The sequence below is a fragment of the Drosophila yakuba genome, chromosome X (genome assembly GCF_016746365.2).
Source record: "Drosophila yakuba strain Tai18E2 chromosome X, Prin_Dyak_Tai18E2_2.1, whole genome shotgun sequence".
In the NCBI taxonomy this organism is placed as follows: domain Eukaryota; kingdom Metazoa; phylum Arthropoda; class Insecta; order Diptera; family Drosophilidae; genus Drosophila; species Drosophila yakuba.
The window spans coordinates 16,915,403-16,943,018 of NC_052526.2; the positions used below are offsets into that span (position 1 = coordinate 16,915,403).

The 27,616-nt window shown below is 42.5% G+C and overlaps 3 protein-coding genes across 5 annotated transcripts; 2 read left to right on the top strand and 1 right to left on the bottom strand.

The window, feature by feature from the left end:
- Positions 1 to 6: 6 nt before the first annotated feature.
- On the top strand, positions 7 to 1,666 carry LOC6525726 (zinc finger protein 622). Its single transcript, XM_002101512.4, has 3 exons — positions 7 to 674; positions 799 to 1,161; positions 1,240 to 1,666. Exons 1-3 carry the CDS (start codon positions 156 to 158, stop codon positions 1,588 to 1,590), a joined length of 1,233 nt encoding a protein of 410 aa, XP_002101548.1. The 5' UTR covers positions 7 to 155; the 3' UTR covers positions 1,591 to 1,666.
- On the bottom strand, positions 1,652 to 26,856 carry LOC6525727 (serine/threonine-protein kinase minibrain). 3 transcript variants are annotated; one of them, XM_002101513.4, is made up of 9 exons: positions 26,049 to 26,856; positions 16,799 to 17,877; positions 12,539 to 12,690; positions 11,834 to 11,968; positions 9,901 to 10,072; positions 9,663 to 9,830; positions 9,287 to 9,573; positions 8,382 to 9,216; positions 1,652 to 3,686 (listed from the first exon to the last, which is right to left on the bottom strand). In XM_002101513.4, exons 2-9 carry the CDS (start codon positions 16,854 to 16,856, stop codon positions 2,716 to 2,718), a joined length of 2,778 nt encoding a protein of 925 aa, XP_002101549.1. In that variant the 5' UTR covers positions 16,857 to 17,877; positions 26,049 to 26,856; the 3' UTR covers positions 1,652 to 2,715. The 3 variants fall into 3 exon arrangements, with proteins under 3 accessions (XP_002101549.1, XP_015046446.1, XP_015046447.1); XM_015190960.3 differs by lacking the exons at positions 16,799 to 17,877; positions 26,049 to 26,856 and adding an exon at positions 13,790 to 14,436; XM_015190961.3 differs by lacking the exons at positions 1,652 to 3,686; positions 16,799 to 17,877; positions 26,049 to 26,856 and adding exons at positions 3,955 to 7,416; positions 13,790 to 14,425.
- Positions 18,895 to 24,757, top strand: LOC6525728 (RNA-binding protein 25). The gene is made up of 2 exons (XM_039370102.2): positions 18,895 to 24,173; positions 24,234 to 24,757. Exons 1-2 carry the CDS (start codon positions 23,311 to 23,313, stop codon positions 24,685 to 24,687), a joined length of 1,317 nt encoding a protein of 438 aa, XP_039226036.1. The 5' UTR covers positions 18,895 to 23,310; the 3' UTR covers positions 24,688 to 24,757.
- Positions 26,857 to 27,616: the final 760 nt, after the last annotated feature.

A 27,616-nucleotide genomic window follows, 5' to 3' on the forward strand; every position in this document is an offset into this window, starting at 1 on the left:
GCTGGTCACACTGTCGAGAACGTGGTTTTGTTTGTTAATCATCATTATCAGATTCAGCAGCCTTAGTCTCCATTGTGAAATACGCAATTGCAGAGTGCCAAAGAAAGTGCCAGCCGCATCGAGTCAAGCGCATCCAGTAACCAATCAGCGCCACAATGTCGCACTTCACCTGCCTGAACTGCGATGCCCGCTTCGCCAGCGCGGATGTGCAGCGGGATCACTACAAGACCGACTGGCATCGCTACAATCTGAAGCGCAGGGTGGCCCAGCTGCCGCCCGTTACCGCCGAGGAGTTCCAGCAGCGCGTGCTTAGCGCCCGCAGCGCCACGGATGCAGCTCTGGAGGAGCAGAATCTGAGTGTCTACTGCCACGCCTGCAGGCGCCAATTCGCCAGCCAGAAGGCGCACGACAATCACCTGAACAGTCGCAAGCACAAGGAGCTGCTGGCCCGCTTTGAGCGCGAGCAGATGACAGCCAGTGGCGGCAGCGCCAGCACCGCCGCATCCGTTTGCACGCGCAGCGTCGTGGAACAGCGGCCCCATCCCGCCCTTGCCGCCGCAGCCGCTGGCAAGGGTCGACTGGCCTTCGCGGAGCGTGTGGCCAAGGCGGACGACGACGACGAGGAGTTTGTCGACGAGGACGACGATGATTTCGAGGACATTGAAGAGGAGGAGGTAGGAGCGCTATGTGAATACAGCTCGCAAAGACTTTACCTTGCTTATGAAAGGATTAATCTGCCTTTTAGTTTATCGCCTTTGCAATGTATACAGCTTTCTATAACGAGACTTTATTTTACAGGTGGACTCCGATGAGTGGGACAAGATACCCGAGAATCCGTTGACAGAGCGCGACTGCCTGTTCTGTACACATGCCAGCGAGGACTTGGTGGAGAACCTAAAGCACATGTCCGTGGCGCACTCGTTCTTCATCCCGGACACCGAATTCTGCACGGACATCGAGGGCCTTCTGTACTACTTGGGCGAGAAGGTGGCCAACTACTTCATCTGCCTGTTCTGCAACGATCGCGGCAAGACCTTCTACTCCCTGGACGCCGTGCGCAAGCACATGGTCGACAAGGGCCACTGCCAGATGCTGCACGAGGGCGTGGCCCTGGCCGAGTATGCCGAGTACTACGACTACAGCAGCAGTTATCCGGATAATGTGAGTATATCATGGAGCCCCCAGGAACCTATGTATGTTAACTTGACTGAATCTTGGAAAATCCTTTAACCGCCACAGAATGAAGGCATGGACATTGACGAAGAGGTGGTGCCGGATCTGCTCGATGGCGATGAGTATCAGCTGGTGCTGCCCTCGGGCGCAGTCATTGGCCATCGCTCCCTGCTCCGCTACTACAAGCAGCGACTCCGCCCGGAGCGCGCCGTGGTCATCCATAAGTCCGATCGCAAGCTGCACCGCGTGCTCAGCGAGTACCGGGCTCTGGGCTGGACGCAAACCCAGCAGCTGTCCGCCGCCCGCAAGGCACGCGACATCCATCTGATGAAGCGCGTCCAGTCCAAGTGGCAGATGAAGCTCGGCTGCAAGGCCAATAAGCTGCAGAAGCACTATCGCGCACAGGTTCTGATCTAATCATTGCCATTTGGTTTCTAGCTGCTATTGCCCCCCACATGTACAATAAAAAGAATTTGAGTTTTGCTTAAATTAAGCATATTTGTTTGCTTTCTATATTACTAGCGATTTCTCGTTGAATAAAATTACATAATTTAAATTAACAATTAAATAAAGTTTAATTTTGATTTGTTTATATAAAGTAAAATTATGTCGTTACGGTTACAGCATAAAGTTAAACATTATAATTAGACCAAAAAAAAAATAGGTTCTAGCATGTAAAAAAAATAAACTCTGCCAAATCCTTCAAGTCGCCCACACGGCATCCCCGCCTCAATCCCGGGCGAATGGGGGCGTGGCCGGTGCTGTGGGCGCGGCGGTGAGAGCTCGAAGTGACTAATCAGTAAGAACCGTAGGTGAGTGAGTTTTTCGTGTGTTTCGTGGGAAATGAGGGTCAATTTCAGCTAGTTAATGTTAATGTATTTTTATTTTGGGCATGTGTCTGTGGTGCAGTGGTCTTAATCGGGCTTCTTGTCTCACAAAGATCCAAAAAAAAGCTCAAAGGAACAGCTCAAAGTTGGCTATTACCTGCCTACTTTCAGCTTACCCCTTAAACAAAACAGTTTCAATTGGGCAAGCAAAGGGTCTTCGCTATTTATCCAATCGGAGTTACATTATTATCGCAAATTAAAAGATTTACGCTCCTAGGGGAGTATTAGAATGATATACTTTAAACTTGATTACATAAAACAGAATATTGCTTCAACAAATAACAGAAAGAATTATTCGTCTAAATCGTCGTATACATCGTACAAAGTATGTATACATGGAAAAAAGTGTAGAAACAAATATGTTCGCAACTAATTTAAGAGCTGAACCTTATAAACGCGTACCCTTCTGCAAAGAATACCCCACGTACGCTGTAGAATTTCAAATGCTCGACAAGACTCCCGATTCTTGACCACCTATGGGTGCTGCTGCGTTGGTGATTTTGTGGTTCATTGGTTTGAGGGCGGGCGGTGGCGGTGGCGGTGGAGGTGGAGGTGTTGGTGGCGGTGCAATAAATAGCAGCAGAGAGCGGCAAAGGGCGTGAAAAGTAGTATTTTAAGCGGGCATCTAACGTTCGTCGCTTTCTTCCAGTTTATGCTAATGTATAACTACAGGATTCTGTTGAACACAAACGCCCACCATGGGCGACGACGAGGAGGCGTCGCTGCTGCTGGCTCCGGTGGCCGAGCTGCTGCCACTGCCGACACTTTGAGAGATGCCCACCTGTGCGGCGGGTCCGCTGATGTGCCGCCTCTGACCAACCACACCGACTCCCATACCCGCACCCACACCCACTCCTCCAGATCCAACTGCTGCTGAACCTGCGGAGACGGTTGACGACGAGGGCGGTAGTTGCAGGGGCACGGACATGGGCAGTGGCATAGGCAGCGGCAGTGGCAGGTCGCTCAGCGAGCCGAGCGACGTTCCATAGAGCGTTCCGGCGGGCTGAGATGGGAAGAGAAAGGCGGCAGCTGACGGCGGAACCGGATTCTGGCCGGGATTCCCGCCGCCCTGGCCACCGCCCGCCGCCGAGGCGCTAATCACACTCGAATCGGTCATCATTAGGTGCGAGGCAGCAGCAGCTGCTGCCGCCGCCGCAGCCACCGACGACGAGGACATGTTGCCGTAATAGGGCACCGAACTGGGCGCAAAGCTGTTCGGTTGCAGCTGCATTATCGCCGGCACCCGCATCCTGCCATGTCCGTTGGGCGGCGGTGGCGGCATTTGCGGCATCTGCGGCGGATCACATTCCATGGCGTGCGGATAGCTGATGCTGTTGTGGTTGTTGCTGCTGCTGCTGCTGCCGCTGTTGCTGCCGCTGTTGTGGTGGCCCACCATGTTGACCATGTTACTGCCGTACAGACGACTGTGGCGTGTGTTGTTGCTGCTGCTGCTGCCGATGTTGTTGTTGCAGCTGCTGCTGCCGGGACTGATGTGATTCATGCTGCCCAGGCTGTTGGTGCTATGGTGGCTATTGGCCAGCGATGGCGGCGCATGGGCGGTAGGCTGCAGGCTCAGAGCGGAGAAGTTGTTCATCGCGTTGGCCGCCGCCGCATGCATAAGCAGGCCTGCAATAGAGATAGATGTTTGGTTTTAGATAGGTTTCATATTCATAGTCCTTTCTTAGAAAAACCCATGGACAACTTAGCTATCCTCGGAGAATACTAAGCACTTTGGTCATTCAACTCGACAATTTCAGATATTTGTTTACAATATTTTAATTAATTAAATAATTTAAGCTCATATAACAATGCTATCAAAAAAACCGTAGTATTTTCCAAGGATTCAAGTTATCCTTTGAGCCCCGCAAGCATTAAACAAATCTACCCCACGCTCTTTTTTGTTGATTATATCATAAGTTTTTATTGAAGATTTTTTTTTTCACTTTTTTTGTAATTTTTATCTTTTGCTTTGGTTTGGTTTAGTTTTTTGTATGAATTCCTTTTCTGGTTTGGTTTTGGTAAAGTTTTCATTTCGGTTTCATTAATCGTTAATAAATTATCTCGTACTTATTCAACTTAAACCATCAGCTGTTGTATGTTTATATCATATAAATGCCACACATGTTGCATGTTTATACATATGTGTGTCGGTCTGTCGGTTTTCTGTGTATGTGTGAGTGCTTTTTGTGTTTTCATTTTTTTTTTTTTGGTTTTAATTTGGTTTGAATTCGAATTTCATATTTTTCATATCATTGCAATACTGTTTCGTAAAAAAAATGCATTATGGTCTCCCCGATTTTCCGTCTCTCTTTACCGCTATTGCACTTTCTTTTTGCTTTCATTTCCGCTTTCTTTCCAAAATGCAACTCTGCCCAAATAACAATTGGTTATCGTTATCTTTCAAGTTATCAAGTTATCGCTCTTATTGCATACTTCGCCATCTCCTAAGTGTGTTGCTGGGTGTATGTATGTGTGTGTATGTATGGTGACTTTTAAACTTACTCGACCTATAACACTCGCTTCTCGGGTTTTAGTATTTTACACAAGTTTCGTTAAGTGTCTCTCTGGTTGCTGTTAAATTCATAGATCATGGGATCATTTTATTCGGGGCTAACCTCTAATTTTAATAAATATTTACTTTTTACTTTTATATGTATTTCGTATCCGTTTGTCTGTCTGCGTTTTCGTCTGTGTATAATAAAATTAATTGAGTTTTTCCGCATAATTACTCGTAAGTGTTATATATAGATGTATGTATGTTAATTTATTAAATGCTAAAGTTCTTCTCTTTAGTACGTAATGATTTAATTTGTTATGCTTGCTATACGGTTTCATTTCCTTTCTTATTCACTTCTTGTGGTTTACAAAACGCATTCATTTATTCATTTACCAATTTTTTTCTGCTATTTTTACATGCCTATATTTTTACAAACTATGATTTGTGTTTGGTTTTCAACTCGTATTTCGCATATTTGACGCTTATCGATATTTATCGCCCTTTCTATATCGGTTATCGCTTATCAATCGATCCAATTAAAACTGTTATGCATATATTTAAATATTAACCGCTGTTTTATTTCTGAGATTGTGTTTTTGTATCTATTAGCTTTGTTGCTTAACATTTTTGCCTGTTTTTTATTTATTTTTTTTATTTGTAACAAGGCCCGAACGTTTTAAAGATTGCGGCAATGTTGGGGCTTCATAGGGTTAATTATTTTTTGCGGTTGTTTTTATCACAAAAGAAAGCGGCTATCGCTTGCTCGCTCGCTCTCCTTCTTCGCTGAGGTTTCGTCACACGAAATCCCTGTAATTCCCAAAAGTTTGAGAAAGAGAGCGAGAAAGCCACAGTTACGTTATCCCTTTAATGCCAAGAAGTGTTTTACCACACACAAAAAGGGTCGTAAAAGCAAATATAATGCGTTATGCTATTTAGAGAGTACTAATTTATGTACGTTCGATCGAGTAATTTCCGCATTCACTTAAAGTTTAAATCAGGGTTCAATTTGGTTAGATTATCTATATTTATGATGGCATAATTTATAAAAACGTATATTCCTTTGAAAGAATTGAACAGAAAACTATTATTATTTGCTTTTACCACACATTATCCGACGGCAATTAAAGGTTTAAAACAAGAGAGAACGCTGCAGTCGAGTTTCCCGACTATTAGATACCCGTTACCCAGCTAGTGGAAGTGCAAACGAAATATTTCAACATGTTTCTAAGATATCGGTAGAAATTGGGCGTGGGTGTGACATTTGGAAACAATTGTGTCTATGTCTCTGAAATATGAATGATTAGGCATAATTTTTGCTTTCTAACTTTCCAGCTTTTATAGGACCCGAGATCGAGGCGTTCATACGGACAGACAAACACGGCCAGATCGATTCGGATGATTAAGAATATATATGCTGTATAGGGCCGGAAACTCTTCCCTTTACATACATACTTTTCAACGAATTTTAGTATACCCTTTTATTCCACGAGTAACGGGTATAATTTGGGGATAAAAAAAAAACTATTTATGTCTATATTACAAACTGGGGTTTTCCATTAAGTTCTCATTACTTGACTTTTGTGTATGTACTTTGGTTACTAAACAGATTCTTTTCCTTACCACTTTTTTGCTTGTGAAATTTGTTTCGTTTTTACATGTCTACGATTTTCGTTTTCGATTTATACTTTTTACAAACTATGATTTGTGTTTCGTATTTTGCATATTTCACTGAGATCCATTATCGCTTTTTCAAATTTTCGTTTTTCGCGCTTAAATATTTTCAAAGATTGAACAGCAGGGTTGCCTATCTCGACTACAGAAACTTCGAATTTTGGTTGAAGGAAGATCACTGATGATTAGCGTTTCTTTCTATTATTTTATTTTTTCAAAACATACTGTTACTTAAATGGTGCTGAGTGAAAGCGAAATAAACAGTTCAAATGATTCTAAAAATTGTCCAGTGTTTTCTTTTTTAAGTAAGAAAAGCTTAGTAAAACTGAAACCTTAACCATCTGTATAGATGATTTCAAAAGTTACAAACAAATGTAGGTATTGTCAAAAATGCTTACAAGCACTCGAGATTTGAAATCTGATTTTTTTTAAAGAAATTATAATTTGCAACGAGAAACCCTGCCGTTCGCTGTTTTTCTCAGTGTCGTTTAACTTGTATATACCTGTACTTATGCATATATGTATGTATATTAAATGTATGTATATATGTATGGCAGTCATTAAGAAAGTCGTTAAGGATTCCTCTTATTATTATTCTTATGTATTCGCCAACTCTTCGTACAGTTCTATGACACTAAATGCTTAGACTTAGGTAATTACTCTTTAGACATTTTTGCGGTATTAAGTTGACAAAAAAAACGTTAAACACTTAACACACGATTGTTTTTCATCCGAGCGCTTAAAATGCGTGAGCATGATACAAATTACATATTAAGTTCTAAAAAAAAAATTCTCGGTTTATTGGAATCAGTTGTGAAGGCGCCACATTACTTCTGATAGGAAAAAAATAACAAATGCACTTCTTGTTTTTTCGTGGCGTTTGGGAAAGAGAGAGATACAGAGGCGTGGAAAGAGATAGACAGAGTGTGTGTGTGTTCTTATGTGAAAGAGATACATGAATATTTACAAAACACATTAGCTATTAGATAATGGATAACATGACCATGTTGCAGCAGCTCCTAAAGTTGCACGTTGCACGTTGCATAGTAGCACAGTAGCACAGTTGCACAGTTGCATGCTGCGTGCTGCATGTCCCTGGTTACTGATGTGTCATCCTCGAGTTTGCCGCCGCAGTCGATGTTGCTGCTGCAGATGTGGCTGCAGTTGTTGCCGGTCATCGGCGATCGTCTGCTGGCATCATTTGAATTTGCATGGGTTTTATTTGACACATATTTGTATTCGAGAGATCGAGATCGAGGTGTTCGAATAGAAAAAGAAAGGAATTTATCTTTATATGAGGGACCACAATCATTGCTTGCATTCTTGCTTGCTACTTATCACAAACTTTAGTTTCGTACAACTAATTAAATTCGCACTATGCGTCGAACTAAAGATAAAACGAAACACTTCTTATAGCTAAGGGTGACTAGTGCAACAAAATGGTAATCATCAAGTAGCGAATAGAAATCATAATTGCCTAATACAAACAATATATATTCAAGTACAAATTTGTCCACAGCTAAAAACTAAATTATAAATGCTTTTTGATAGCACACACACACAAAACACACACGAAATTCAGCAACTGAAGACTGCGATTCTGCGTTTGCCACCAGGCGCCCGCATAAACACAGTACCCACTCGCTACGAACTACAACACATAACTCGGAGCTATTGCATCAAAGCAAGCAGCTCGCAAAAAATTAAATTCATAATCAACAAACGCAAAATTCTATGGGACAGGAGCTACAAAACTCATTGGTATCGATTTTTAAAGGCCAGGGCTTTTGGGGTTTCAATGTATTCTGCGGCAATAGAACGTGGCATCAATATCTTTATCTTAAAACTCATATGTCAAGTAGATTAGGAAGTATTTTAGTTAGACAATTTAGAGAATAGAAATTTGTATTTTTTAAGCATGGACAAGTATTAATATCAATGGTTAGTTGATGAAACTACGTTGGAAATGTAGTCTCCTGAGGGAAACAATTTGTTTGTATTAAATATCCTATAAAGGATCTTCATAGATGCCAAGCTCTGAGCACAGACTTTATCAATAACCTCCAAAGTACTACCCTATTTGTATGCCATGAAATCGAACCAGTAACCAAGCTTTGGGGGATTGTTTCTAAGTGGGTTCAACTACTACTCACCGTGACATTGGCCATCTGACGCACCGCCTGGACCCGCGAGTGGTGGCAACGGCAGTGGCAAAGGAAGCGGCAAGGGCAACGGCATCGCCTGCTGTTGCTGCGCTGCGGAGGATCCCCCGCCGACACTTGAACCCGAACCGGAGGATCCTGCGGCAGTGGCAGCTGCTGTCGCCGCCGTAGGAGCCGCTGCACTGGATGAGGAGACCGCACCGCTACTGCTATTGCTCGTTCCTAGGCCGCCGCCTCCGCCACTGGAGCCTCCAGCTCCGCTGGATCCGGAGCCACCGGCTCCTGCGTTCGCTGTGGCGCCCGCGCCGCTCGTGTTGGTTGCCTCGTCTGCCGTGCGCTTGAAGAAGTTGTGCTGCAGGGCATAGTAGGGCGTGACCCGTGTCTTGGGGTCAAAGTCGAGCATGCGCAGTATCAGATCCTTGAACTTCAGATAGTCCGAGACGGAGTGGCCTGGCTCATCGAGACGCCTGCCCCCTGGGCCGCCTGTTTCCACTCCGAGGATGTCGTGAAGCTTGCGGGATCCTGGTGGCTTGTACTTCCTGCCGTTCTGATTCTTCTTCAGCACATAGGAGCCATCGGCCACGATCTTGTCAAAGAACTTGCGGGTCTTGTGCGCCTGGTCGAGCAGATACTTGGGCGGCATGCCCAGCACCTCAACGATCTTGTTCATCTGGTCCACCTCGTTGCAGCCGGAGAATAGCGGCTCGCCGGTGTGCATCTCGACCAAGATGCAGCCCAGTGACCACATATCGATGGCCAGGTCATACTGGATGCCAAGCAGCACCTCCGGCGAGCGGTAGAAGCGCGACTGGATGTAGTGGTAGATCTGTGGGTATACAAGGAGTGCATTGTTTAGTTTCTAGTGCAGATATTAAGAACTCTACTTCAACATTTACCCGCTGTCCCAACTGGCAGGAGCTGCCAAAGTCAACGATCTTGATCGCCGAGCGCTTCGGGTTGCACAGCAGGATGTTCTCGGGCTTCAAATCACAGTGAATTATGTTCAGTTCGGGGGTGCTGAGGAAGAGCAGTGCGGTGCACAGCTGCTGGGCGAACTTGCGCGTGAGGTTCAGCGAAACGCCCCGGAAGTTGGTGTTCCGCAGCAGGTCGTACAGGTTGTATGAGAGCAGCTCGAACACCAGGCACAGGTGGTTGCGCCACATGAAGTGCCGCTTGAGCTTAACTGCGGATCGAATGGTTTTAAATCGATTAAATACGGTATATACATTGATAATAATATATATGTATATGCATATATATAGATTTACATACCGATGTAGTATTTGTTTTCGGCATCCGCCCGGTTCATCATCTCGAGCAACTTGACCTCGATCTGTGCCTGGTTTAGGAACGGTTTCTTATTCTTAATTATCTTGATCGCCACGTGGCACTGCTCCTCGTGGTCGTAAGCCTTCACCACCTGGCCAAAGCTGCCTTTGCCTGCGGAGATTTGGAAAGCATATTTAGTAAATAAATGAGCAAAATTTAGACATATTTGATTTCCACTCACCGATCAGAGAGTCGATCTCGTAGCGATCCAAAAACTTTTCGCCATTCTTGATTATATAATCGTGATTATCGTCGTCGTAGCCGTCGTTATAAAGTTTTCGCTCCTTTTTGTTAGATGAGTCGTCGTCTCCTTGCGTCTGCTGGGCACGACGTTTCTTTTTCGCATAGTAAACCTGCAATTAAGTAAATTAATATTATTATATATTTTATAAACTAATAATTTAATATATTTAAATACAATTTTTTAATTTTTGTATGCACCAAAGAGATCAACTTTAAACATACAAAATTTCCAAAAATAGAAGTAAAGATAATTGGATTCTATTGGCTAGTTGCAAGTAATCCCGTTACTTCCACTTCACCAACGACAAATGTAAACACAAAGTGGGAAGATGGGGAAATCGCGACAATGAGAGCCAGGACCGGCAAATAAAAAAATGCCAAAAGAGGGCGACGCCGAGCATAAAAATAAAAAAAGAGAAAATCCTCTCCCCATTTTTACCACACTCTCTCTCGCAGTCTCTTTTTCCCCACCACAATTTCTCTTTAACGGGGGAAAAAAGGCTGCAGCTTAGTGAAAAAAGTTGTTGCTAACGCGGCAAGTTGGCGGTGGTGGGAGTGAGATAGCGCCACGTTGCGAGAGGAAACAAGAGACAGAGACAGAGGCAGAGAAAGAGAGCCCCACTCTCTGGAAATCGAAAACTGTAGCATACAAAGCGGCAGCGAAAAGGCATTTGCAATATTACGGCATATCCAACAGCCCAAACTGCCAACTGCAAATGTAACTGTAACTGTAACTTCTGTCAAAAGCACTCCAACTGCTCGAGAGCACCTGTCAAATTCCAATACTTGCAACATCGCTAGCTGTCAAATCGGTCAACTGCAGAACTCTAATTGACCAACATCAATATGTTTGACTTTTGATATAAAAGATTTTGAAAAGCATGCTTTAAATTGATTATACTTAAGAAAGATACTTACTAAAGACAAAAGGAAACATTTCGAAAAAGTTGTAATACCTACTTAAATATGCAGTACAGATTTCCTAATGTATATATATTCTCAATTTAGTCAGAAAGCGGAGGGTTTTTGGGGAAAAGTTGCGTGCAACTCGTATGAACTCAAAGTGCGTGAAATATTAACATTTTTATGAGGCATGCGACAATCGCCCCACCCACAAAAGGCGCATAATCACCGATTTAGGTCGGCGGCATTCTGTCATAGCGTCATTTGACAGTTTCCATGAGAGGCCATCAAAAGAAGCAAGTATTAGTTATTCGGGGGGACGTTCTTGTTCTTGTTGAGAAATTTGGGAACTTGGCAGGAGAACCGAGACAGTTGCGTGTAGCATTTATGCTCCTTTTATTTTTTCGGCTGTTGTCAACCGAGGCGGCAGACGACGTCAATCGAAGCCAACTGCAAATGGGCGGCTGTGGGGGCGGTGGCGGTGCCGGGGGAAATTGACCCCACGAGCGGGTCAAGGACAAACGTATCTTTAGCCCAGCTCAACGCCACAAATATCCTCTGTCAGCAGATAGTCAGACAGCCAAAAAAAAAAAAAAAGCCACAAGACGAGAAAAGCCCCCGACAAAAATTCCGATCGTCATATGAGCGTAAATAAAAAGAAGAAAGAATTCGGGTTGGATGCCAAGGTTCCTTCGCAGTTTTGCAGAAAACAAGAACACCAACAGTTTGATTTATAAGCTCATTAGGTTCATGAACTCAATCAGGATAGATGGAAAAATCAAATGACAAGATGCCATGCAAATTATGCCATACCAATTACTCAATAGAATTACAACAAAATGCTGATAGAAATAGAAACAGAAATCATAAGGATAAATCTCGATAAACACCGGATTTTATGATTAAATATCCTTATGGATCCTAATAATGTGTTGTTGTAGTGGTAGATTAACATTTGCCAGACTTACCTCGTTGATGTGCTTGTAGGTCTTTATCAGATCGACACTCAGCTTGCGCAAAGGTCCCGAGGCGGGCTCCCGAAAGTGGTTGGGAATCCGGGCCTGCATGGCGCGCACCTCCGACGAAGACGAGGGACTAGAATGCTGTGGGATGAGATGGATGGAGAGATTAATACTCAAGCTGCTGGTTAATGGGTAACAAGAAGTACAGTGGTGGTCAGCTAAGTAACCCAAAGCCCAGAAGCCCTGTAACCCGAACCGTGCAAATCATAAATACCAGTCATTTACGTTTTGAAAACAATCTCTAAAGTCTGAAAAAAAAAACAACATTTTAAACGCGGTTGCAAAACTGTGTAATAAACATAAATACGTAGTCTTAATGGCCGTACGTAATTGTGAATGGCAAAGCCAGTCCTGAAAAGTACCTTTCATTGTTCTGCTGAAGTCTTTCGCAAATGCTCCATAAACCTTTCTAATTGCAACTTTTTATTTAAGTGGAGCATGGGAAAACATTCACCAAAGTGACCCTAACTTTTACACGTTTCGCTCAAAGTACTTCTGGGTTATTTCTTAACATCTAGTTTATCTACTTTCTTGAATACTATTCTCTTTTCTTAAGGTACAGGTTATTCTCCCTACAATTTCTACGATTATCAGGTTCTTTTCATTTAAATGCATGTTTTAGTTTAAAGAAAAGGGTTAAACAGTACTCACATGGTGCATGACATCCCGGTGCGTGGCAGGCAGATCCTCTGCGTCGACGAATCGCCCGTAGAGGGGGGCGTGGCGCTGTCTTCCGCCCCCACTTCCGCTGCCCTGCGCGGCGTCGACGGCGACGCTGCCCCCGCTGGACCCATAAGCGGACACTAGAGCAAAAGAGACAGAGAGAAAGAGAGAGAGAGTAAGACAGTGATCAGAGATGGTATCAGATATCGGCGGAAATTATACAAAATAAATGTGTATATAATTATTTAGCTGCATCTGCCTGCTGCCTTTGCCTTTTGGTGTGCGCCGTGTTTGTGCTGGTTCATTGACCGGATCGCTCGGACACCGCTCCTCTGCGAAATGCACCTGTTTTCTCGCACACCTGACTACGTCAGCGTCGAGAGTTGCCAAAACGATAATAAAAGCAACGGGAAGGGCGGCAAGTATGCACACACCGCAAAAAATAAAAAAAAAAACAGCAGCAGGGAAAACACTGCCAATTCCCATTTAAGATGTTATAAATCCCGGAGTCATTCGTTTTTTTTTTAACTTAAGATGCAATTCCTTCTAAAATTAGTAGTTAAGTATTTAAAAAACCAACCTGAATTGGTATACAACTAAGCTAAAGTTGCTGCCTTGTAAAAAACTATTTAAATCATTTCATTTGTTTTCTGAACTTTTTCTATCATTTTTTTTCCTGTGCATTGGCAGTCAGAAATGGTAAAAAGAAGATCCACCTTAATTTTAGAACCAGACGGAACTAAAACGAAATTATTACACAATATGCAGGCACAGATACATAATTCTGCCGTTTGTAGATTCTATTTCCCAAGTTCCTATGACCATTTCACATGCTCACTCTTTTTGTTTTGCTCTTCGCTTGCTGGCTGCTGGTGGCTTGTGCAACAAAAATAGACCCAACGTTATAAACAAGAGAAAAAAAACAGCAACTAAAATCGTGCAGGGGCTGTGGGGGGTTTGGGGGCGAAAACCTGTAAGAGGCAGCAGCTGGGTTTTCAATAATAAACCGAGATATTTGATATTCTAACAGCTCAGAATTTCCAAAAACAGGTGGCAAGAGAAATGCAATCAGAGCGGAGATTTTAACACATAAGATCAGGTTGATCTTTTGACAAGGGAAATAAAACATGGTGTGGTAAATTCTATCAATCCGTTTTAAAGGCAAATAAGAAAGGAATTAAATGAACTGGCACTCAGCAACCACCAACTAACATCCTCTGTTTTATCCAATAAGCTTACTATTATAAGGGAGTGTTTGTTCCGCCTCCCTCCTCGATGAGGATGATGTTGTTCCCTGAACCCCAAGCAGATTGCCATTGACCCGATCTCTATCCCGATTTCGATCCCCATCCAACAACACCGTATTCCAGGCACTTTTGGGCAGGCATTTAGAGATGATCTGATGGCCATCGTCGCCGTCGTCGTCATCCGCCTCCTGATTGCCATTTGTTGGCCAATTTCTGACACGATGCTGGCAGCCAATTTGCGCCAAATAATTGATGTAATGAGGCGGATGATGGTGATTGTGGTGGCCGTTGTGTGGATGGTGGTTCAAGCTGCTGCTGGTGATGGTGCTGCTACTGAAACTGCCACCAGATGCTGCACCAACGACAAATGGCGCCCAATCCGTGGTGGCCTTGTCAACCGAATCGCCGCCATTCATTGACTGCCAATAAACTAGAGCCGTCGACATAACTCGCACTCGCACTGTCACTCGCACTATCCGCTTGCTTTTTTCAATCAAAAATATATGCTTATTTTGTTTAGGTTTTCCCCGTTTTTATGTAGTTTATTTAAGTAATTTAAGATCCATTTGAATGGATCTGGCTTGGCGAAGCGCGATCTGCGTCGCGTGAAAATTCAGCGCAAACTGCCTCAGTTTTTGTTCCCCCAGTTCTGTCCCCAAAGATTGCCACTCGTCGTTTTTGTCGTCTGCTTTATTTATACGGAACAACCGTGTTTTCTGGCTGCTCTTTCATTTCACTCAGTGTACACTTTGTGCACTTTTTTGCTGCACTTCTGCCGATCGCACGAACGAACCGAGCGGCGATAGCGAGATTGCAACGATCATCACGATCACGATCTCGGCGTGGTAATGATAATGAAGCAAAAGTAGGGGATGCCCGGCGATCTGGCATCGGAATGCGTATGTTTACACTACACTCGTTCAGTGTTGCACAATTGCATTTGAGTGAAGGGGAACACGAAGCTCTTTTGGGGTAAGAAGTCAATGAAAGTCAGAGTTGAACATCCCTAGTGTTGGAACAGCTCAATTGATTGAAACAGTGTTGGGTAAATTACTACGGTGCATATGAATCATGCCTTTCAGTAACTCTGTATTGATCATAGGTGATCAAAGAGTTACTTGCAATTACTTGGTTAATCACAAATGAATAAATCTGTTTTCTTAGTTGTTTTCCCCCATTGTTGTTTTTACAAGCACTTTTCTGGCTGGCTTTTTGTTTTTTATCACAACTGTTTTTTAAAAGCGGGAGTTCCGCTTTTCGTAGATAATGGCATTTCAATAATGACATGTAGCGTAGTGAAGTGAAAGAGGGTGGGGAAAATGGGGGAACGGTGGGTGGGTTGATGGGAAAGTGCTCGCACTTGTCTCGTGCGCGCAGATATACAAATATACATAGTATGTATGCATTTCTTTGTTTCGGCATTTGCGTCGTCGTCAAGTCAAGGAAATCAAAACAAAGCAAACGAAATGTGAAATTAAAATAAAATGTAATTAACCCCAGGCAAAAAGTGTGTGTACATAATGCAGTGCGTTACAAAACTGTATAACTGCTTGAGTTATCACTAAAAATTTAAAATCGCTTTCGAGACTAAAATGCCAAATAAGCCAAACAGTTTTGAAACTTTTTCAAATCGAAATAATTATAAACTTGTGTTCTTTAAAGTTATGTTAATGTCTGTCCACACGCCAAACTAATTTGTGTTTTCCATTTTGCAGAAGCAATTATAAAATTATTTGCTTTTATAAACGAATTGAACGCTTGCCAATCGATGAAAGAGTTCAATGATTAATGAGTTCGGGGCCCCTCGAAAAATTCGCAGGAGCGTAGCCACCAGCCCCTCTATTTATAGGGATCCCATCCCATCTCATCCCCTCCCATCTGATCCGATCCGATCCTCTGTACCCAATGTGGGATCTTCGCCCCAAAGTTCTCATGTTCGTTTGTCTGTCGCGTCGCGGCGAAAAATAAAAATAGTTGACGACATTTTGCGTTCGCTCCCCGCCACCTTTTGCTTGCCACTTGCCACTTGCATCTTGGGCCAGGAATGGGGGGGATCGGGCCACTACCAACAACCTCCATCGATAATTACACATTGGGCGGAGGGGCAGCGTTACGTTGACGATGACGATTGCAATTGCAATTGCAATTGCGATGGCGATGGCAATGGCATCCGGAGCAGGTGACTCACGACGAGACGTTGAAGAGGTGGTGTCGGCGGCAACTGCAGTTACTGATGGAGTGGAGTGGAGTGGCCCTCCACTTGACAACTTTATGAACAGATGGCGCCGGCTAATCGGATACTAAAGTCTCGACATATTTGGCAAATAATGGGGAAGTCCCGCACTCACGGGTTTTTCAAAACTGTACGGATTGGAGCAAATACAGACGGTTGGTGACGGTTGAGTGATAAGCAAACAGTTGACACACTATTTACTGGATGAATGGAGTGACATTGTTGCATTACTCGCCTGAACACGAAATGAACACACGGTGCAATAGCAGTGGAATCGGTGGGGTAAGGCAGCCGAAATTAGCGGTTCGAAATATGGCCATTATTTAAAATTGCACCTGAGCCCTTATATTTATTATTATTATCGGTGATATGCCCCATTTGCGTAGCAGTATTGCAGAACATGCACAGCAATCGAAATCAGTTAAATTTAACTGATTTATTTGAAAAGTAAATAGTGCACTATCGTTACAGCTGTAATACTATATAATTAACACCCTTTTTTTCTTGGAATGTCAAAGGTATTTGCAAAATGGGTTCATTTTATTTGATTTACACCCCTCATTCTACAAATATTCAATTCCCACGAAATACTATCTATATTTCAATGAAAACTAACTTAAATATACACTACACTGGCACTGTATAAATTCGATGGATATACTTCTACCAAAAAGAACTGGCTAACATTAGTGAAAAGTTGATGGAATATTTGGCAGTTTTTGAAGCGGATCCTGTGTTTTTTAGAGAAGGATCTGCAGATATACTTACGTTTCTGTTTATTCTTATCCATAACGCCGCCGCTATTCGTATCCTCTAGTCTATACATGGGGCTGATGTTTGTTGGTTTTGCGCTGATTAATGAATCGTTACTTGGTTTGTTGGCTCCTATGTACTACGCTATATGTACTGGACATACATATACTCTTGCTTATATATATTTATATAGATGTATAAATATGTTGTGTTATTTGTTCATCTGATTTGGATAGTTTGAAATTGTGTTTTTGTTTCTGATTTTGGTTGCTTGTGTTTTGTAGTTTTCTATAAATTAAATAGTTTATTTTGCATTCTTTTCGTTATCGTTTGTGTCGTTGTTGTTGCATTATTATTTTTGTTTGAATTTCTTTTCGTGAGTACCAGTTAATATAGATTTATGTATGTGGTATTGGTTAATATATATTTTTTCGTATATATTTTTAAATGGGTCGAATACTTTTTGTTGTTTGTTTAAAATTATGAACACAAGTTTCAAGTCTTTTGTCGAATTTGCTTTACCTTTTGTCTGCGCTTGCTATGAATTACTTTCGTTTTTTTTTTACAGTGTAATTGTCAAACATTTATGAAACAAACAAAACAAAAACACGTTTCTCCTGCTGCTGCTGCTATTATTATTGTTATTTCTCTTTCCGTTTATTTAACGTTCAACATTGCAATTACACACACTCCCACACAACGGGGCGTGTGTGTGTGCTCTAATGAAAACAAAACACACACACACACGCGAATGCGAACGCACACGCACACAGACGCACGGGGAAATCTGAGAAGAAAGCAAAAACTTTTGCGATCTGCCGTTAGGTTTTTTTCTTCTGTTTATCGATTTTTTACCTAAAATCTATCGATTTTCTCAAGTTAGTGTACTTTTGGTTTTATGGTAATTTTTGGTTTCGGCTATGCTCAACATTTTGCATAAACATTTCACAAGCACTTTATTATTTTTGTATTTCCTTTTACATTTGATAATGGTAAATAATTGTCGCCTCGCTTTGTTTACAAAACTGTACTGCTGCTGCTGCTGCTTCTGCTGCTACTGCTACTGATGTTGTTTTTGTTTGAGTTGTTGCTTGCTGCAATGAAAAGAGAAGACGTTTGTTTAATTAACTAATTGAATTATAATTACTTATAGTTAAATATATATGTGAATGAATTGGGGAGTCGGATAAGGTTTGAAGCGTACGGCGCAAATAAAAATAATAAATAATAACAATCTAGCGCTCTCTCTGCCTCTGTTAACGCGATGTTATTAAGCTTGCTGTTCCAACTCTCTCTCTCTTTCTCTTTGCCGCTCTCGCTCTCTTTGGCAGGTGAACGAACGACACGCGACGCAAAAAGCATGCGTCTGTGTGCGAGCGAGAGAGCGCGCAAGTTCAACGTGTGGCTTGGCTTTTTTCGTTGTTGTTTTTTTTTTCTTCTGCCGGGGCGCCGCCTCTAATACATACACACACACTCCCACCTCTGACATTGCACTCGCACACAAACACACACACATACGCACCGTGGAGTGACAGCTGTTTCAAGTTCGATTTCGATTTCGATTACTCGTTTTCGACTCTGTTGTCAAGGCGAAAAATTTGGTGTGCATTTTAATTACAAATGTCGATTAACCCCACACAACACACGATATACGTGAGCAAATATTTTAATTAGCTAAACAAAATAAAACACACACGGGAAAAATGCTGTTGTTGCCTATGCTGCGGTGAAAGTGGCGTTTATTAGCGTTTAGAGGTGCGCTGTTTGCTACTTTTTATTGTTGCTTTGTTTTTGATGTTGTTGTTGTTGCTCTTCTGTCGGCATTTCGCGACTTTGTTGCCAAGCAAATGGAATTGACCAGCAGGCGACCAGGGTTGCCACCCCTCCCTTAATTTCTTGTTCTGCCTCGCGGCGCAAAAAAGGGATAATAAACAACAGCAGCAAAATAAATGCACAATTGTACAGCTGCGGTCACTATTATAGGGCCAAAGGCTACACAACAAAGTTATTAAAGTACAATAATAATTCTAATTAATAATTCTGTCAAAATGTTTTGCAGAAAACTATGCAAACCATACAGAAAACTATAAAAAACAAAACAAAATTAGCAGAATTAAAATAATATTTTATGGGCAAGCTATTCTACCGCTACTGTATTTGTGTTTTTTTTTCGCATTTCTGCAGAAATTATTCACACATTTTACCGGCAAAACAGAAGAAAACCAGTTCCCAAATCAGCAAAATCCACAGAACGGGATACAAAAAGCAGGAAAACTGCAGCCCGATAATGATTCTCCTGGCGTGAATCAGAATCGGAATCAGTACAAAAAAACAAAAAAATAAATAAATAAATAAAAGTAGAAACAAATGCGTCACTCCTGCCTGCACTTTGTGACTAATAAGTAAGCAAGGGATTCGCAGTGTGCGGATGCGGATCTTTGCAGATCATGTGGCTGACGAGTGTTAACCCGTTGTTGTCAACTGTGATCGACGATCGATGATCAGCGATCGAATGGCTTTTGCGTTATCATTATTATTATCAGTTCATGTTCATTTGACTTTTCACACTTTTCTGCAATGTGTCCCCCCATCCGCCGATGTCCGGGGATCGTTATTTATTTACTATTGCGTTTATTTTTAGCGCGGGCGGCAGCAGCCAGTTTTTTGCATGCTTCATCGTTTATTTTTGGGCCAACACGAAATCGGCAAAAAGCAGCAATAAATAGCTGCAATAACGACACACACCCACGCACTCCCACACAAACACAAACACACAAAACAATCGAGTAGAAAAGTGAGGCGCACTGAGAGAAACGTTAGGCAGCTAATTTTTGATCTTTGGTTGCAGCTGGCAACCCTGTCCCGCGGCTGGGTGGTCTACGAATATCTCCGCAATTGGATCGCAGTCTACTCCCCCAACTTCTGGGAAAAATACTAAAAATTCCACATTAAGATTCCTACCACTACTACAGGCATCAATCGCCAATACAAACTTTAATTGTTATCAACGATTTCATCTAAGAGATATGCAAAACTAGAGATACGCTGTCAGTTTGGTTGGCACTTAGATTACTTTATTTTAGAGTGTGATACAATTTTGCATTGCTTTTTTATATAAATATCAAAAAATCAACAACATAAGATAAAGATCAAAATGATATCGTTTCTTAAATGTGAAGCATCCAATGAGTTTTACCGAAAATCTCTATTAGCAGCCCAACTTAGCGAGTAGCCACTGTAGCGGGGGCATAAAAAATACAACTTTATGATCGGCGGCGGCCGTTTGACGTCAGAATCGCTTGGCTTGGCTGTCTGTCTGTCTGTCGGACTGCGCCAATATATGTATGTACGTGTGGTGGAAATACACATGTACACATGTATGTATGTGTGGTCGCCCTGCCGCTCGCGCTCTCTTTCTTCTTTCTTCTCGCTTTCGTCTTTCTCCGCTGTCCACCCACCACAGCCACCCACCGCAGAATGGGAAGAAGAAGAAGATAAAGAAGGAGAAGCGGGCGGGTGGGTGGTGGAGAGGGGATGAGCACGTCATGTGGTGACCCAAATCGTTCGTGTGACTTTTCCCATTTGCGCTCGTTTTGTTTAATTCAATTTGCGTGCACATTAAATGCTGTTACTAAACTAATAATTGAAATAAATCATATTTCTGCAACAGCGTTGTTTTCCTGTATTTTTGTTTCTTTTTTGGACTTGATTTTATTTTAGTGCAACATGTGGCGACGCCCGAAAAAAAAAAGGAAAGAAAACGTTTTGTTATTAATACGGCGTGTACTCACACGTCTGCGCATATGTACATATACAAACTTATTTGGCTATGTGCGTGCTCCAGATTTTCTAGGTGTCTACTAAAAATACCTTGTAGGCGTTTTCCGCTTCTTCTGTATTCATTAGTATCGCTGATTAGCCAAGAACGAGAAGAGCTAAGGGAATTTGGCAAGGAATTAGTACGGCACGACTTCCATAACTTGGAATCCAACTGTGCACTGCTCAAGTAATATGGTTTTATCTCAAATCTGGAGGTCAATTACGTGGAGATTAGCTATCTCTCTTATTGTAGCCTACAAATCGTACAAGGGAGTTGCAAATCATAATCAACTAGGATGCAAGTCTTTGGATTCCATTTTCCATTTGAAGCCAGTTAACGAAGTACTACTGTGGCAGCAACTACAATTGGACGACAGCGACATCAAAACGGTTTTTGCGCTTTTGAAAGCACTTTTTCAATGGAAGCTTGTGCAGAGAAAGGCGAAGAATTTATGCTTTCTTTCTCCGCACTCACCCCCTGAGCCCAATCCCCGTCCCGCTCGCACCCACTGGCCAAGTGCGTAGATAGAGAAGAATCGAAAGCGAAGAAGAGCGGAGAGAAGAGCGAAGAATGTAAATGCCGATGGCTGGCTGGCTAAGTTTATTATTATATTTATTTTTGCTGCTGTTTTATTATTTTTTTTTTGCTGTCTTATTTATTTTTCTTTTTTTTGTTTCGCTCGACGTGGTTCAAAGTTCAATGACCGATTTTGCCTTCGCCAAAACTGAAGCGAAATGAACTGAAATGAAATAACGTAGTGAACTGAAATGAACCGAAATGAAGTGAAGTGAGCGGCGCAGTCGCAGAGCTTTGTTGCCATCTCGCTTACACAAACACACAGACACACACACACACACACTGGGGCACATGGCCACACACAAGGTCAGTTAATAAAGTTGATTTTTGCTCAATACGCAATAGCGCAAAAATGTGCAAATAAAAAATATAAACATTAACAAGTGGCAAGCGAAAATACAAAAGACAACAAGCGGCAATTTAAAAAGAACCTTTCATAAAGTTGTTTAAGTGATCTCTCAAGATCATGTATAATATGCATAAATGTATCAAGCAAGGTGTAATAAAATATAAATCATTTTGGCAATGATTATATTTACTTTTCTATAAATCAGAAAGAACATAAAATGAGTATTTGGTTTGTTTTACAAAGAATCATTGCACATAATCTTTTTGACATGTAGATAGCACTGATAACGATACCCCACATAGTATTCTATATACATATGTATGTATTTAGGATCACATGAGAACTAGTTTTCTCATAAGGCACATGGATCGCCCATGCAGACTGTTAATTGAGTGGAATGCTATTGGGTTTTCGACAACTTGCCTTGTAAACAGTAGTTCGTTCTGCTACTTTCTATACTTTCTCACTTTCCTATAAACAACCTGGCGGTATCATTCCCCATTTCCGCTACTGTAGAGCCGTCGTACTGGCTGTTTTGTATGGTAATTGAAAACTGCGCATTCATTGATGACGGATGACGTCGCAGCTTTGACACTGGCATTGAAAATTTCAGTTTCACAAGCAGACTGCAGTCGCCAATCACCCGTCTCCAGTCAACAACAACAATGATAATGAATGCAGGAAGAACCAGAACAACAACAACAACAACAACAAAAAGAAGAAAGAGAAGACTACAATTACGATACTATGTACTATGTAGTATATAACAAAGGAACAGAATGGCCGGCATGAATTTCACTTAATAAATATGTGGCCCGAAAAATGTTTTTATTCACTGCATCTCTGGAATTTCAGTTTGATAACTCATCTTGAGTCTGACATTAATTATGCGGATAGCACATATTTCCTGACTTTTATGCGTAATTTAATTTAAAACTCTTCGAAAATTTTATAGCGAGGGCATAGAACACATTTGAATTCTTTCACCAAATAAATATAAGTAAATTTTGTTGTTTCGTTTATTCAATAAAAGCCCGCTGAATGAGATAACAATAATGGTTAAGCCCGTAAATGAGAAAGGGAAATATAGAATTATGAAGCAAGTTGTACTGTATCTACAGATCGTTGCAATTGTTAATATTACTTACGCCAACGGGTTTTCCCCAACGCCCATTAACTGCATTCATGGTCTCTGTTTTTCGCACACTTATTTGTTTGGCTGCACTGATTACTGGACTTGAATCAAGAATAATAATAACCAAAACAAATGGCAGCACGTGCTTGGCATCTGGTTTGTTGTGATAAAGTGCAGCCTTTCCCAAAACCACCCAAACCACCCACTCCACTCACTTTCCCCCCTTTCTCCGCTGGCCACACGTGTCAGCTAGTCAGTCAGCTAGTTAGTCGCTTAGTTAGTTACTTACTTAGCGAGTTAGTTGGCTGCGTCAGTGTCGCAATTGCGCCGCAATTTGGCACTAATGAAATATTCTTGGTATCGCATTTGCAATGCAATGGGCGAAGGGAGAAAGGTGTGAAAGCTGCCAACAGAGCTGCTAATTACCCATCGTTCTGACAGCCATTAATCCTCCAGGAAAATGGAAAATGGAAAATGGGAATAACGCTGGCGTAAAAGTATGAGGCAACCACTTTGCTCAATTAAAAAATCGTTAAAGGGCAAACAAGTGCCCTTTCCGCACCAATAGGTTAAGGAAACTAAAGGGGTTCAAGCATCAATTAAACTGATACTATATACCAAAATACTACAAACCCAACAAAATCTATATGATATATAGTTTTAAACAGATCTTAAAGCAGCAGCCTGCGTCACTTCCCTCAAATTCCGTATCCAAAATGAATATATTTCCACCATATACCGTGCTTCTGATTAGCCTCCGCATATTGAGTGTCCATGCGATGAGCTTCGACCTGCCCTACTACGGATACAACTCCTACCTGGACGGCTATCTGGACAACGCCAACGATGATATATTCCCCGAGGAGCTCAACTGCGAAGGGGATGGCAGTGCGGCGGCCACAATGGAGCCACCGCCACTTCTGGGATGCACAACACGATCGTCCTACCCATCTGGATGTGAAAACAGGGAGAAATGCGACAAGGATCGGGATCGGGATCGAGAAAAAGATAGAGATTGCGATAGGGATAGGGATGGGGATCGAGAACGGGATTGGGATAGGAATAGGTATGGGGAAAGGGATAGGGATAGAGATAGAAATGGGAACAGGGACAGAGACAGAGACAAGGATCGGGACAACGACAGGAATAGAGATAGGAATAACTATGACTCCAGTGAAAGCGACACAAACAAGTCGCGACTGAAGGCCACCCACATTGCCCAGAATGCCGCCCAGGTGGCCAAGGCCGCCAATGATGCACAGGCTGCGGCCGCCATGGATGCATCGCGGCAGGTGAAGATGCAGCTGGCCGACAAGGCCATCTGCGCCGCCCGTGCCGCCGATGCCGTGCTCGAGGGTAAGCTGGCCATAGTGGACAACTACGCCAGGGAGATCCGGGAGGCCGAGGCGGTGGTGGAGCAGGTGAGCTCCTCGCTGGAGGTCAGTGAGACAAACGTGGATGCCGCCTGTGCGGTGGCCAAAGCAGCGGAGCTTCAAGCCGCATCATTCAGGTATAAATCCCAACGAGAACATATCGATTTGATGCTTTCATTTGTATTGTATGATTTCAGGGCCCTGGTGGAGCAGACGAGGGGCACTTTGTCGGACCTGGACGGCCTAATGGAGCAGTCGAACGGGGATCTCGAGGAGAAGAGCCAAATGCTGGCGGCGGCGAAGGCGCGCGGTGACCGACTGGCCCGACAGGTGGCCCAAGCCAGGTCGGAGTACGAGCAGGTAAGGGAGGCGGCCTGTCGTGCCGCATCCGCCGCCGTGGAGGCCAAGCAAAAGGTCACCGCCGGCATTTTGCTGCCCACACCCACGGCGGCTCCCGTTCCAAGGCCCCAAGATGGGTGTGGCCACGCCCTCGATAGCAACACATGCAACGCCCTCCTGGAACTCTACAGGCAGCGCCGACGGCAGCAACAGCGATTGCGGCGGGAAAAGCTGCTGAAGGGGATGGATCGCTATCGAGAACCTTCCCTGTACGGGGATCACTCGTTCTATCCAATGCGCTCCCTGTATTGATGGGAGATATCTGCTACATCTACAATTCTGTTTTTATAATCGTTGCGAATTAAATGCTCTATTTAGATAAGAGTTACGAGTTTGAGGGTATAAGCTTGTTTCGTGCTTAAATATTAAATATTACCTATCTGCGAGTTGTACATTCTGTTTTTCCTGTTATCTATTTCTCACTTTTAAGATCGTATTAAACAGCTTTCAGGTACAAATGCCTTCATTAATGGTTTCATAGCCATATACAAAAGTGGTTCCACCCAGCTAGTGATTACTGTAGCTGCCCCAATACACAATTGTTTACCAACAAATTCGCCAGGCAGTGTCGTAATTCTTGCGAAATAAACAATAACAATGGGATAGGCAAAGGAAACGAGTGCAAGGCCAAGTCGCAACGAAACACGATCGCGAAGAGGAGACGGAGAGTGGAAGGGGAATAGAAGAGGAGATAGATAGAGTGGAAAACCCATGTTGTCCAGCGGAAAAGCGAAGGGAAAATCACAGCTGCCAATGCGATGCTGCCAGCTGTTTGGATTTTTCCTCCTTTTCCCTTTTGTATTCGTTTTTCGGAAAAATGGTGGGCGGTTGGGTGTAAAAAGTGCAACGGCAGCAGGGTTGCCACCTTTTGCGGCGCTGTTGCGTCGTTGTTGTTTTTATTGCTATTTTGGCGTCGCTTCTTGAAACTCGAAACGGAAGAGAGTGAGAAGGAGAGAGAGGGCGCGCGCAGCGAACGAGAGAAAACGAGTGAGAGCGATAGAAGAGAGCAAATTGATGGAAAACGTATAAATTGAATTATAATTTTAAAATCCTCAATTAACACTTCAAGCATATTTAATTAGGCAGTTGCAAAAACAACCAAACCAATATATTAAATCGTAGATATCATGTCAATTTAATAGTTTGCTCAGCGCACCTTTGTAAAAAGACTACTTAGAACTTGATAAGAGTTTTGAATCTGGATGATCCATAAAGCGAATAGACAACTCGGACTAATATTCTTTTTCTTGTATAATCCAACGAATTTAATGTCCTTTTCGCAAGAATGCATGTGAATTTAATGAGACTGCGGTCTAAAATAATAAGCCAGATTGCCAAAAGACTAATTTAAATGTAAATAAGTCCAATAAATAATGTAAAACCATATTTAACTGAAAAACATCAAATTTCAGAACTAATGGACACAATCCAATTGGACTTTAAAATGCCGGCAAGTCCAATTGGCTTGCCTGCTGGGCGCCTAACAGCCACGCTGTTAACGCCTAACAGCACGCTGTATAATGCTGGACGCTTGAGTTTCGACTCTCTTTCTGCTCTCTCTTTTTTCAACCTAACCAAACAGCAAAAACAGAAGCATAAAAAGGCTTACTTACATTTGATTTTCGTCGTTTTCCCTTTTGGTTACTTTATTTCCAGGCTTTGGACTTTATTAATTTCGCTGCAGTTATTCCACACATGTTTTATGCTACTGGTGCTGTTGTTGTTGCCGATAGTTGCAGCTGCCGCTCATGTTGTTTTTGTTGTTGCTGTTGCCACAGAAAAACATGTTTCACTTTATTCCCCTTTTTCTTTCCTTTCTTCGTTTCGTATTTGTTGTTGTTGTCGGTGGCAAGAGAGGGACGTCGATATGTGACGCGCACACACACACTCACGCACACACGCAGCGGGAGAGAGAGTGAGAGAGAGCGATACGAGGCAAACAAAAAATTTTTTGCCGTTTTTCGTTACTCGTTGTTGTTGTTGTTATTGCTGCTGCCGCCGCCGCTGCTCCTTTTTCTATACTTTCATTTCGAACTCGATCAATTAACAAACTTTTCACATTTTCCTTTCAATTTTTGCAGCTCTCTCTGCGGTTTTTCATCTTTTCCGCCCGTCTGCCACAAAAAAGAGCGCGTCTCCGCAGTGTACAAAAAAAAAAGCACACACCAAATGAGGAAAAAAAAACACACTCACGCACGCAGCACACGCATACACAGACACGGGCGAAACGGAGAAAATGCTAAATAAAAAGCACTGTGTTAACGCCTTTCCCGTTTTTCCAGCGGCCACACACGGCCAGCTGCACCGACTTTATATTATTATTTTATTTAACACGCCGCCTGTGTTTCCGCGCTGCGCATTTTGTTGCTGGTTTTAGGTGTCTTGCTTCCCTTTCAGAGCTGGGTTAGCCACTAGCGATGATATCGATGTATCGGGTGGAGTGGTGGTGGTTGCTAGGCACTATCGGCGTTTTGGTTTCGATAGTAGCCGATGACTTGCCATTCGATGTTTTCGGGGAATGTTCTTCATACATCAGTTTATGCACATGAATATACCATTCACATTGTCCGATTCGAAATATACACCTGGAATTTTGGAAAAACTATATATTTTTTTGTATTTATATATTTAAAAACATCTTGCATATCGAATAAGACCATTCATTATAGGCATTGTTAGCTTATCGATAAATATACATCTGAATTATCGATACCAGTTCAAAGTGGTTGTTGTCCAAACTACACTTAGCTAATGCACACTCCTGGCTAAGCGAGCACACAAGCCACGCGAGGTGGATTTATATTTAAAAACATTGTTTTATATCAAACTTTTGTTTTTGGATTAACATATTTGCCGTTCTATTAATAAGCCATTCATCGCATTGGGACCACTAGTTCCATTAACATATAACCCACTGCTTGAGTTTTATTATTTAATAAATTCTTTCAGAAAGCCAAATCCCTTGCAATTACATATTTTATTTCCATTGACCAGCAACTTTTATGTGAATTTTAACCGGTTATAATTAGAACACATTAATCCAGTTATTTCGAAAAAACGAAGAAGTTGTAAAACTGACCCGATTTATTAAGCTTGCAAAGATAAACAGTTGATCGTAAAATTGTGGCACTGCGAGAATATAATTAGGTGCACAATGATTGAAAATACCATTTATTAGTTG

What these genes read in the sequence shown, in the direction of transcription:
- LOC6525726 (XM_002101512.4), top strand. Translation starts at nt 156, where the DNA reads ATGTCGCACTTCACCTGCCTGAACTGCGATGCCCGCTTCGCCAGCGCG. An exon ending in AGGACATTGAAGAGGAGGAG is followed by an intron (nt 675 to 798) that starts GTAGGAGCGCTA and finishes TTTATTTTACAG; the next exon opens with GTGGACTCCGATGAGTGGGA. An exon ending in GCAGCAGTTATCCGGATAAT is followed by an intron (nt 1,162 to 1,239) that starts GTGAGTATATCA and finishes TAACCGCCACAG; the next exon opens with AATGAAGGCATGGACATTGA.
- LOC6525728 (XM_039370102.2), top strand. Translation starts at nt 23,311, where the DNA reads ATGATATATAGTTTTAAACAGATCTTAAAGCAGCAGCCTGCGTCACTT. An exon ending in CTTCAAGCCGCATCATTCAG is followed by an intron (nt 24,174 to 24,233) that starts GTATAAATCCCA and finishes GTATGATTTCAG; the next exon opens with GGCCCTGGTGGAGCAGACGA.
- LOC6525727 (XM_015190960.3), bottom strand. Translation starts at nt 14,243, where the DNA reads ATGTCGACGGCTCTAGTTTATTGGCAGTCAATGAATGGCGGCGATTCG. An exon ending in ACAAACACTCCCTTATAATA is followed by an intron (nt 12,691 to 13,789) that starts GTAAGCTTATTG and finishes CTTTTGCTCTAG; the next exon opens with TGTCCGCTTATGGGTCCAGC. An exon ending in CGAGATCGACTCTCTGATCG is followed by an intron (nt 9,831 to 9,900) that starts GTGAGTGGAAAT and finishes AAATCTCCGCAG; the next exon opens with GCAAAGGCAGCTTTGGCCAG.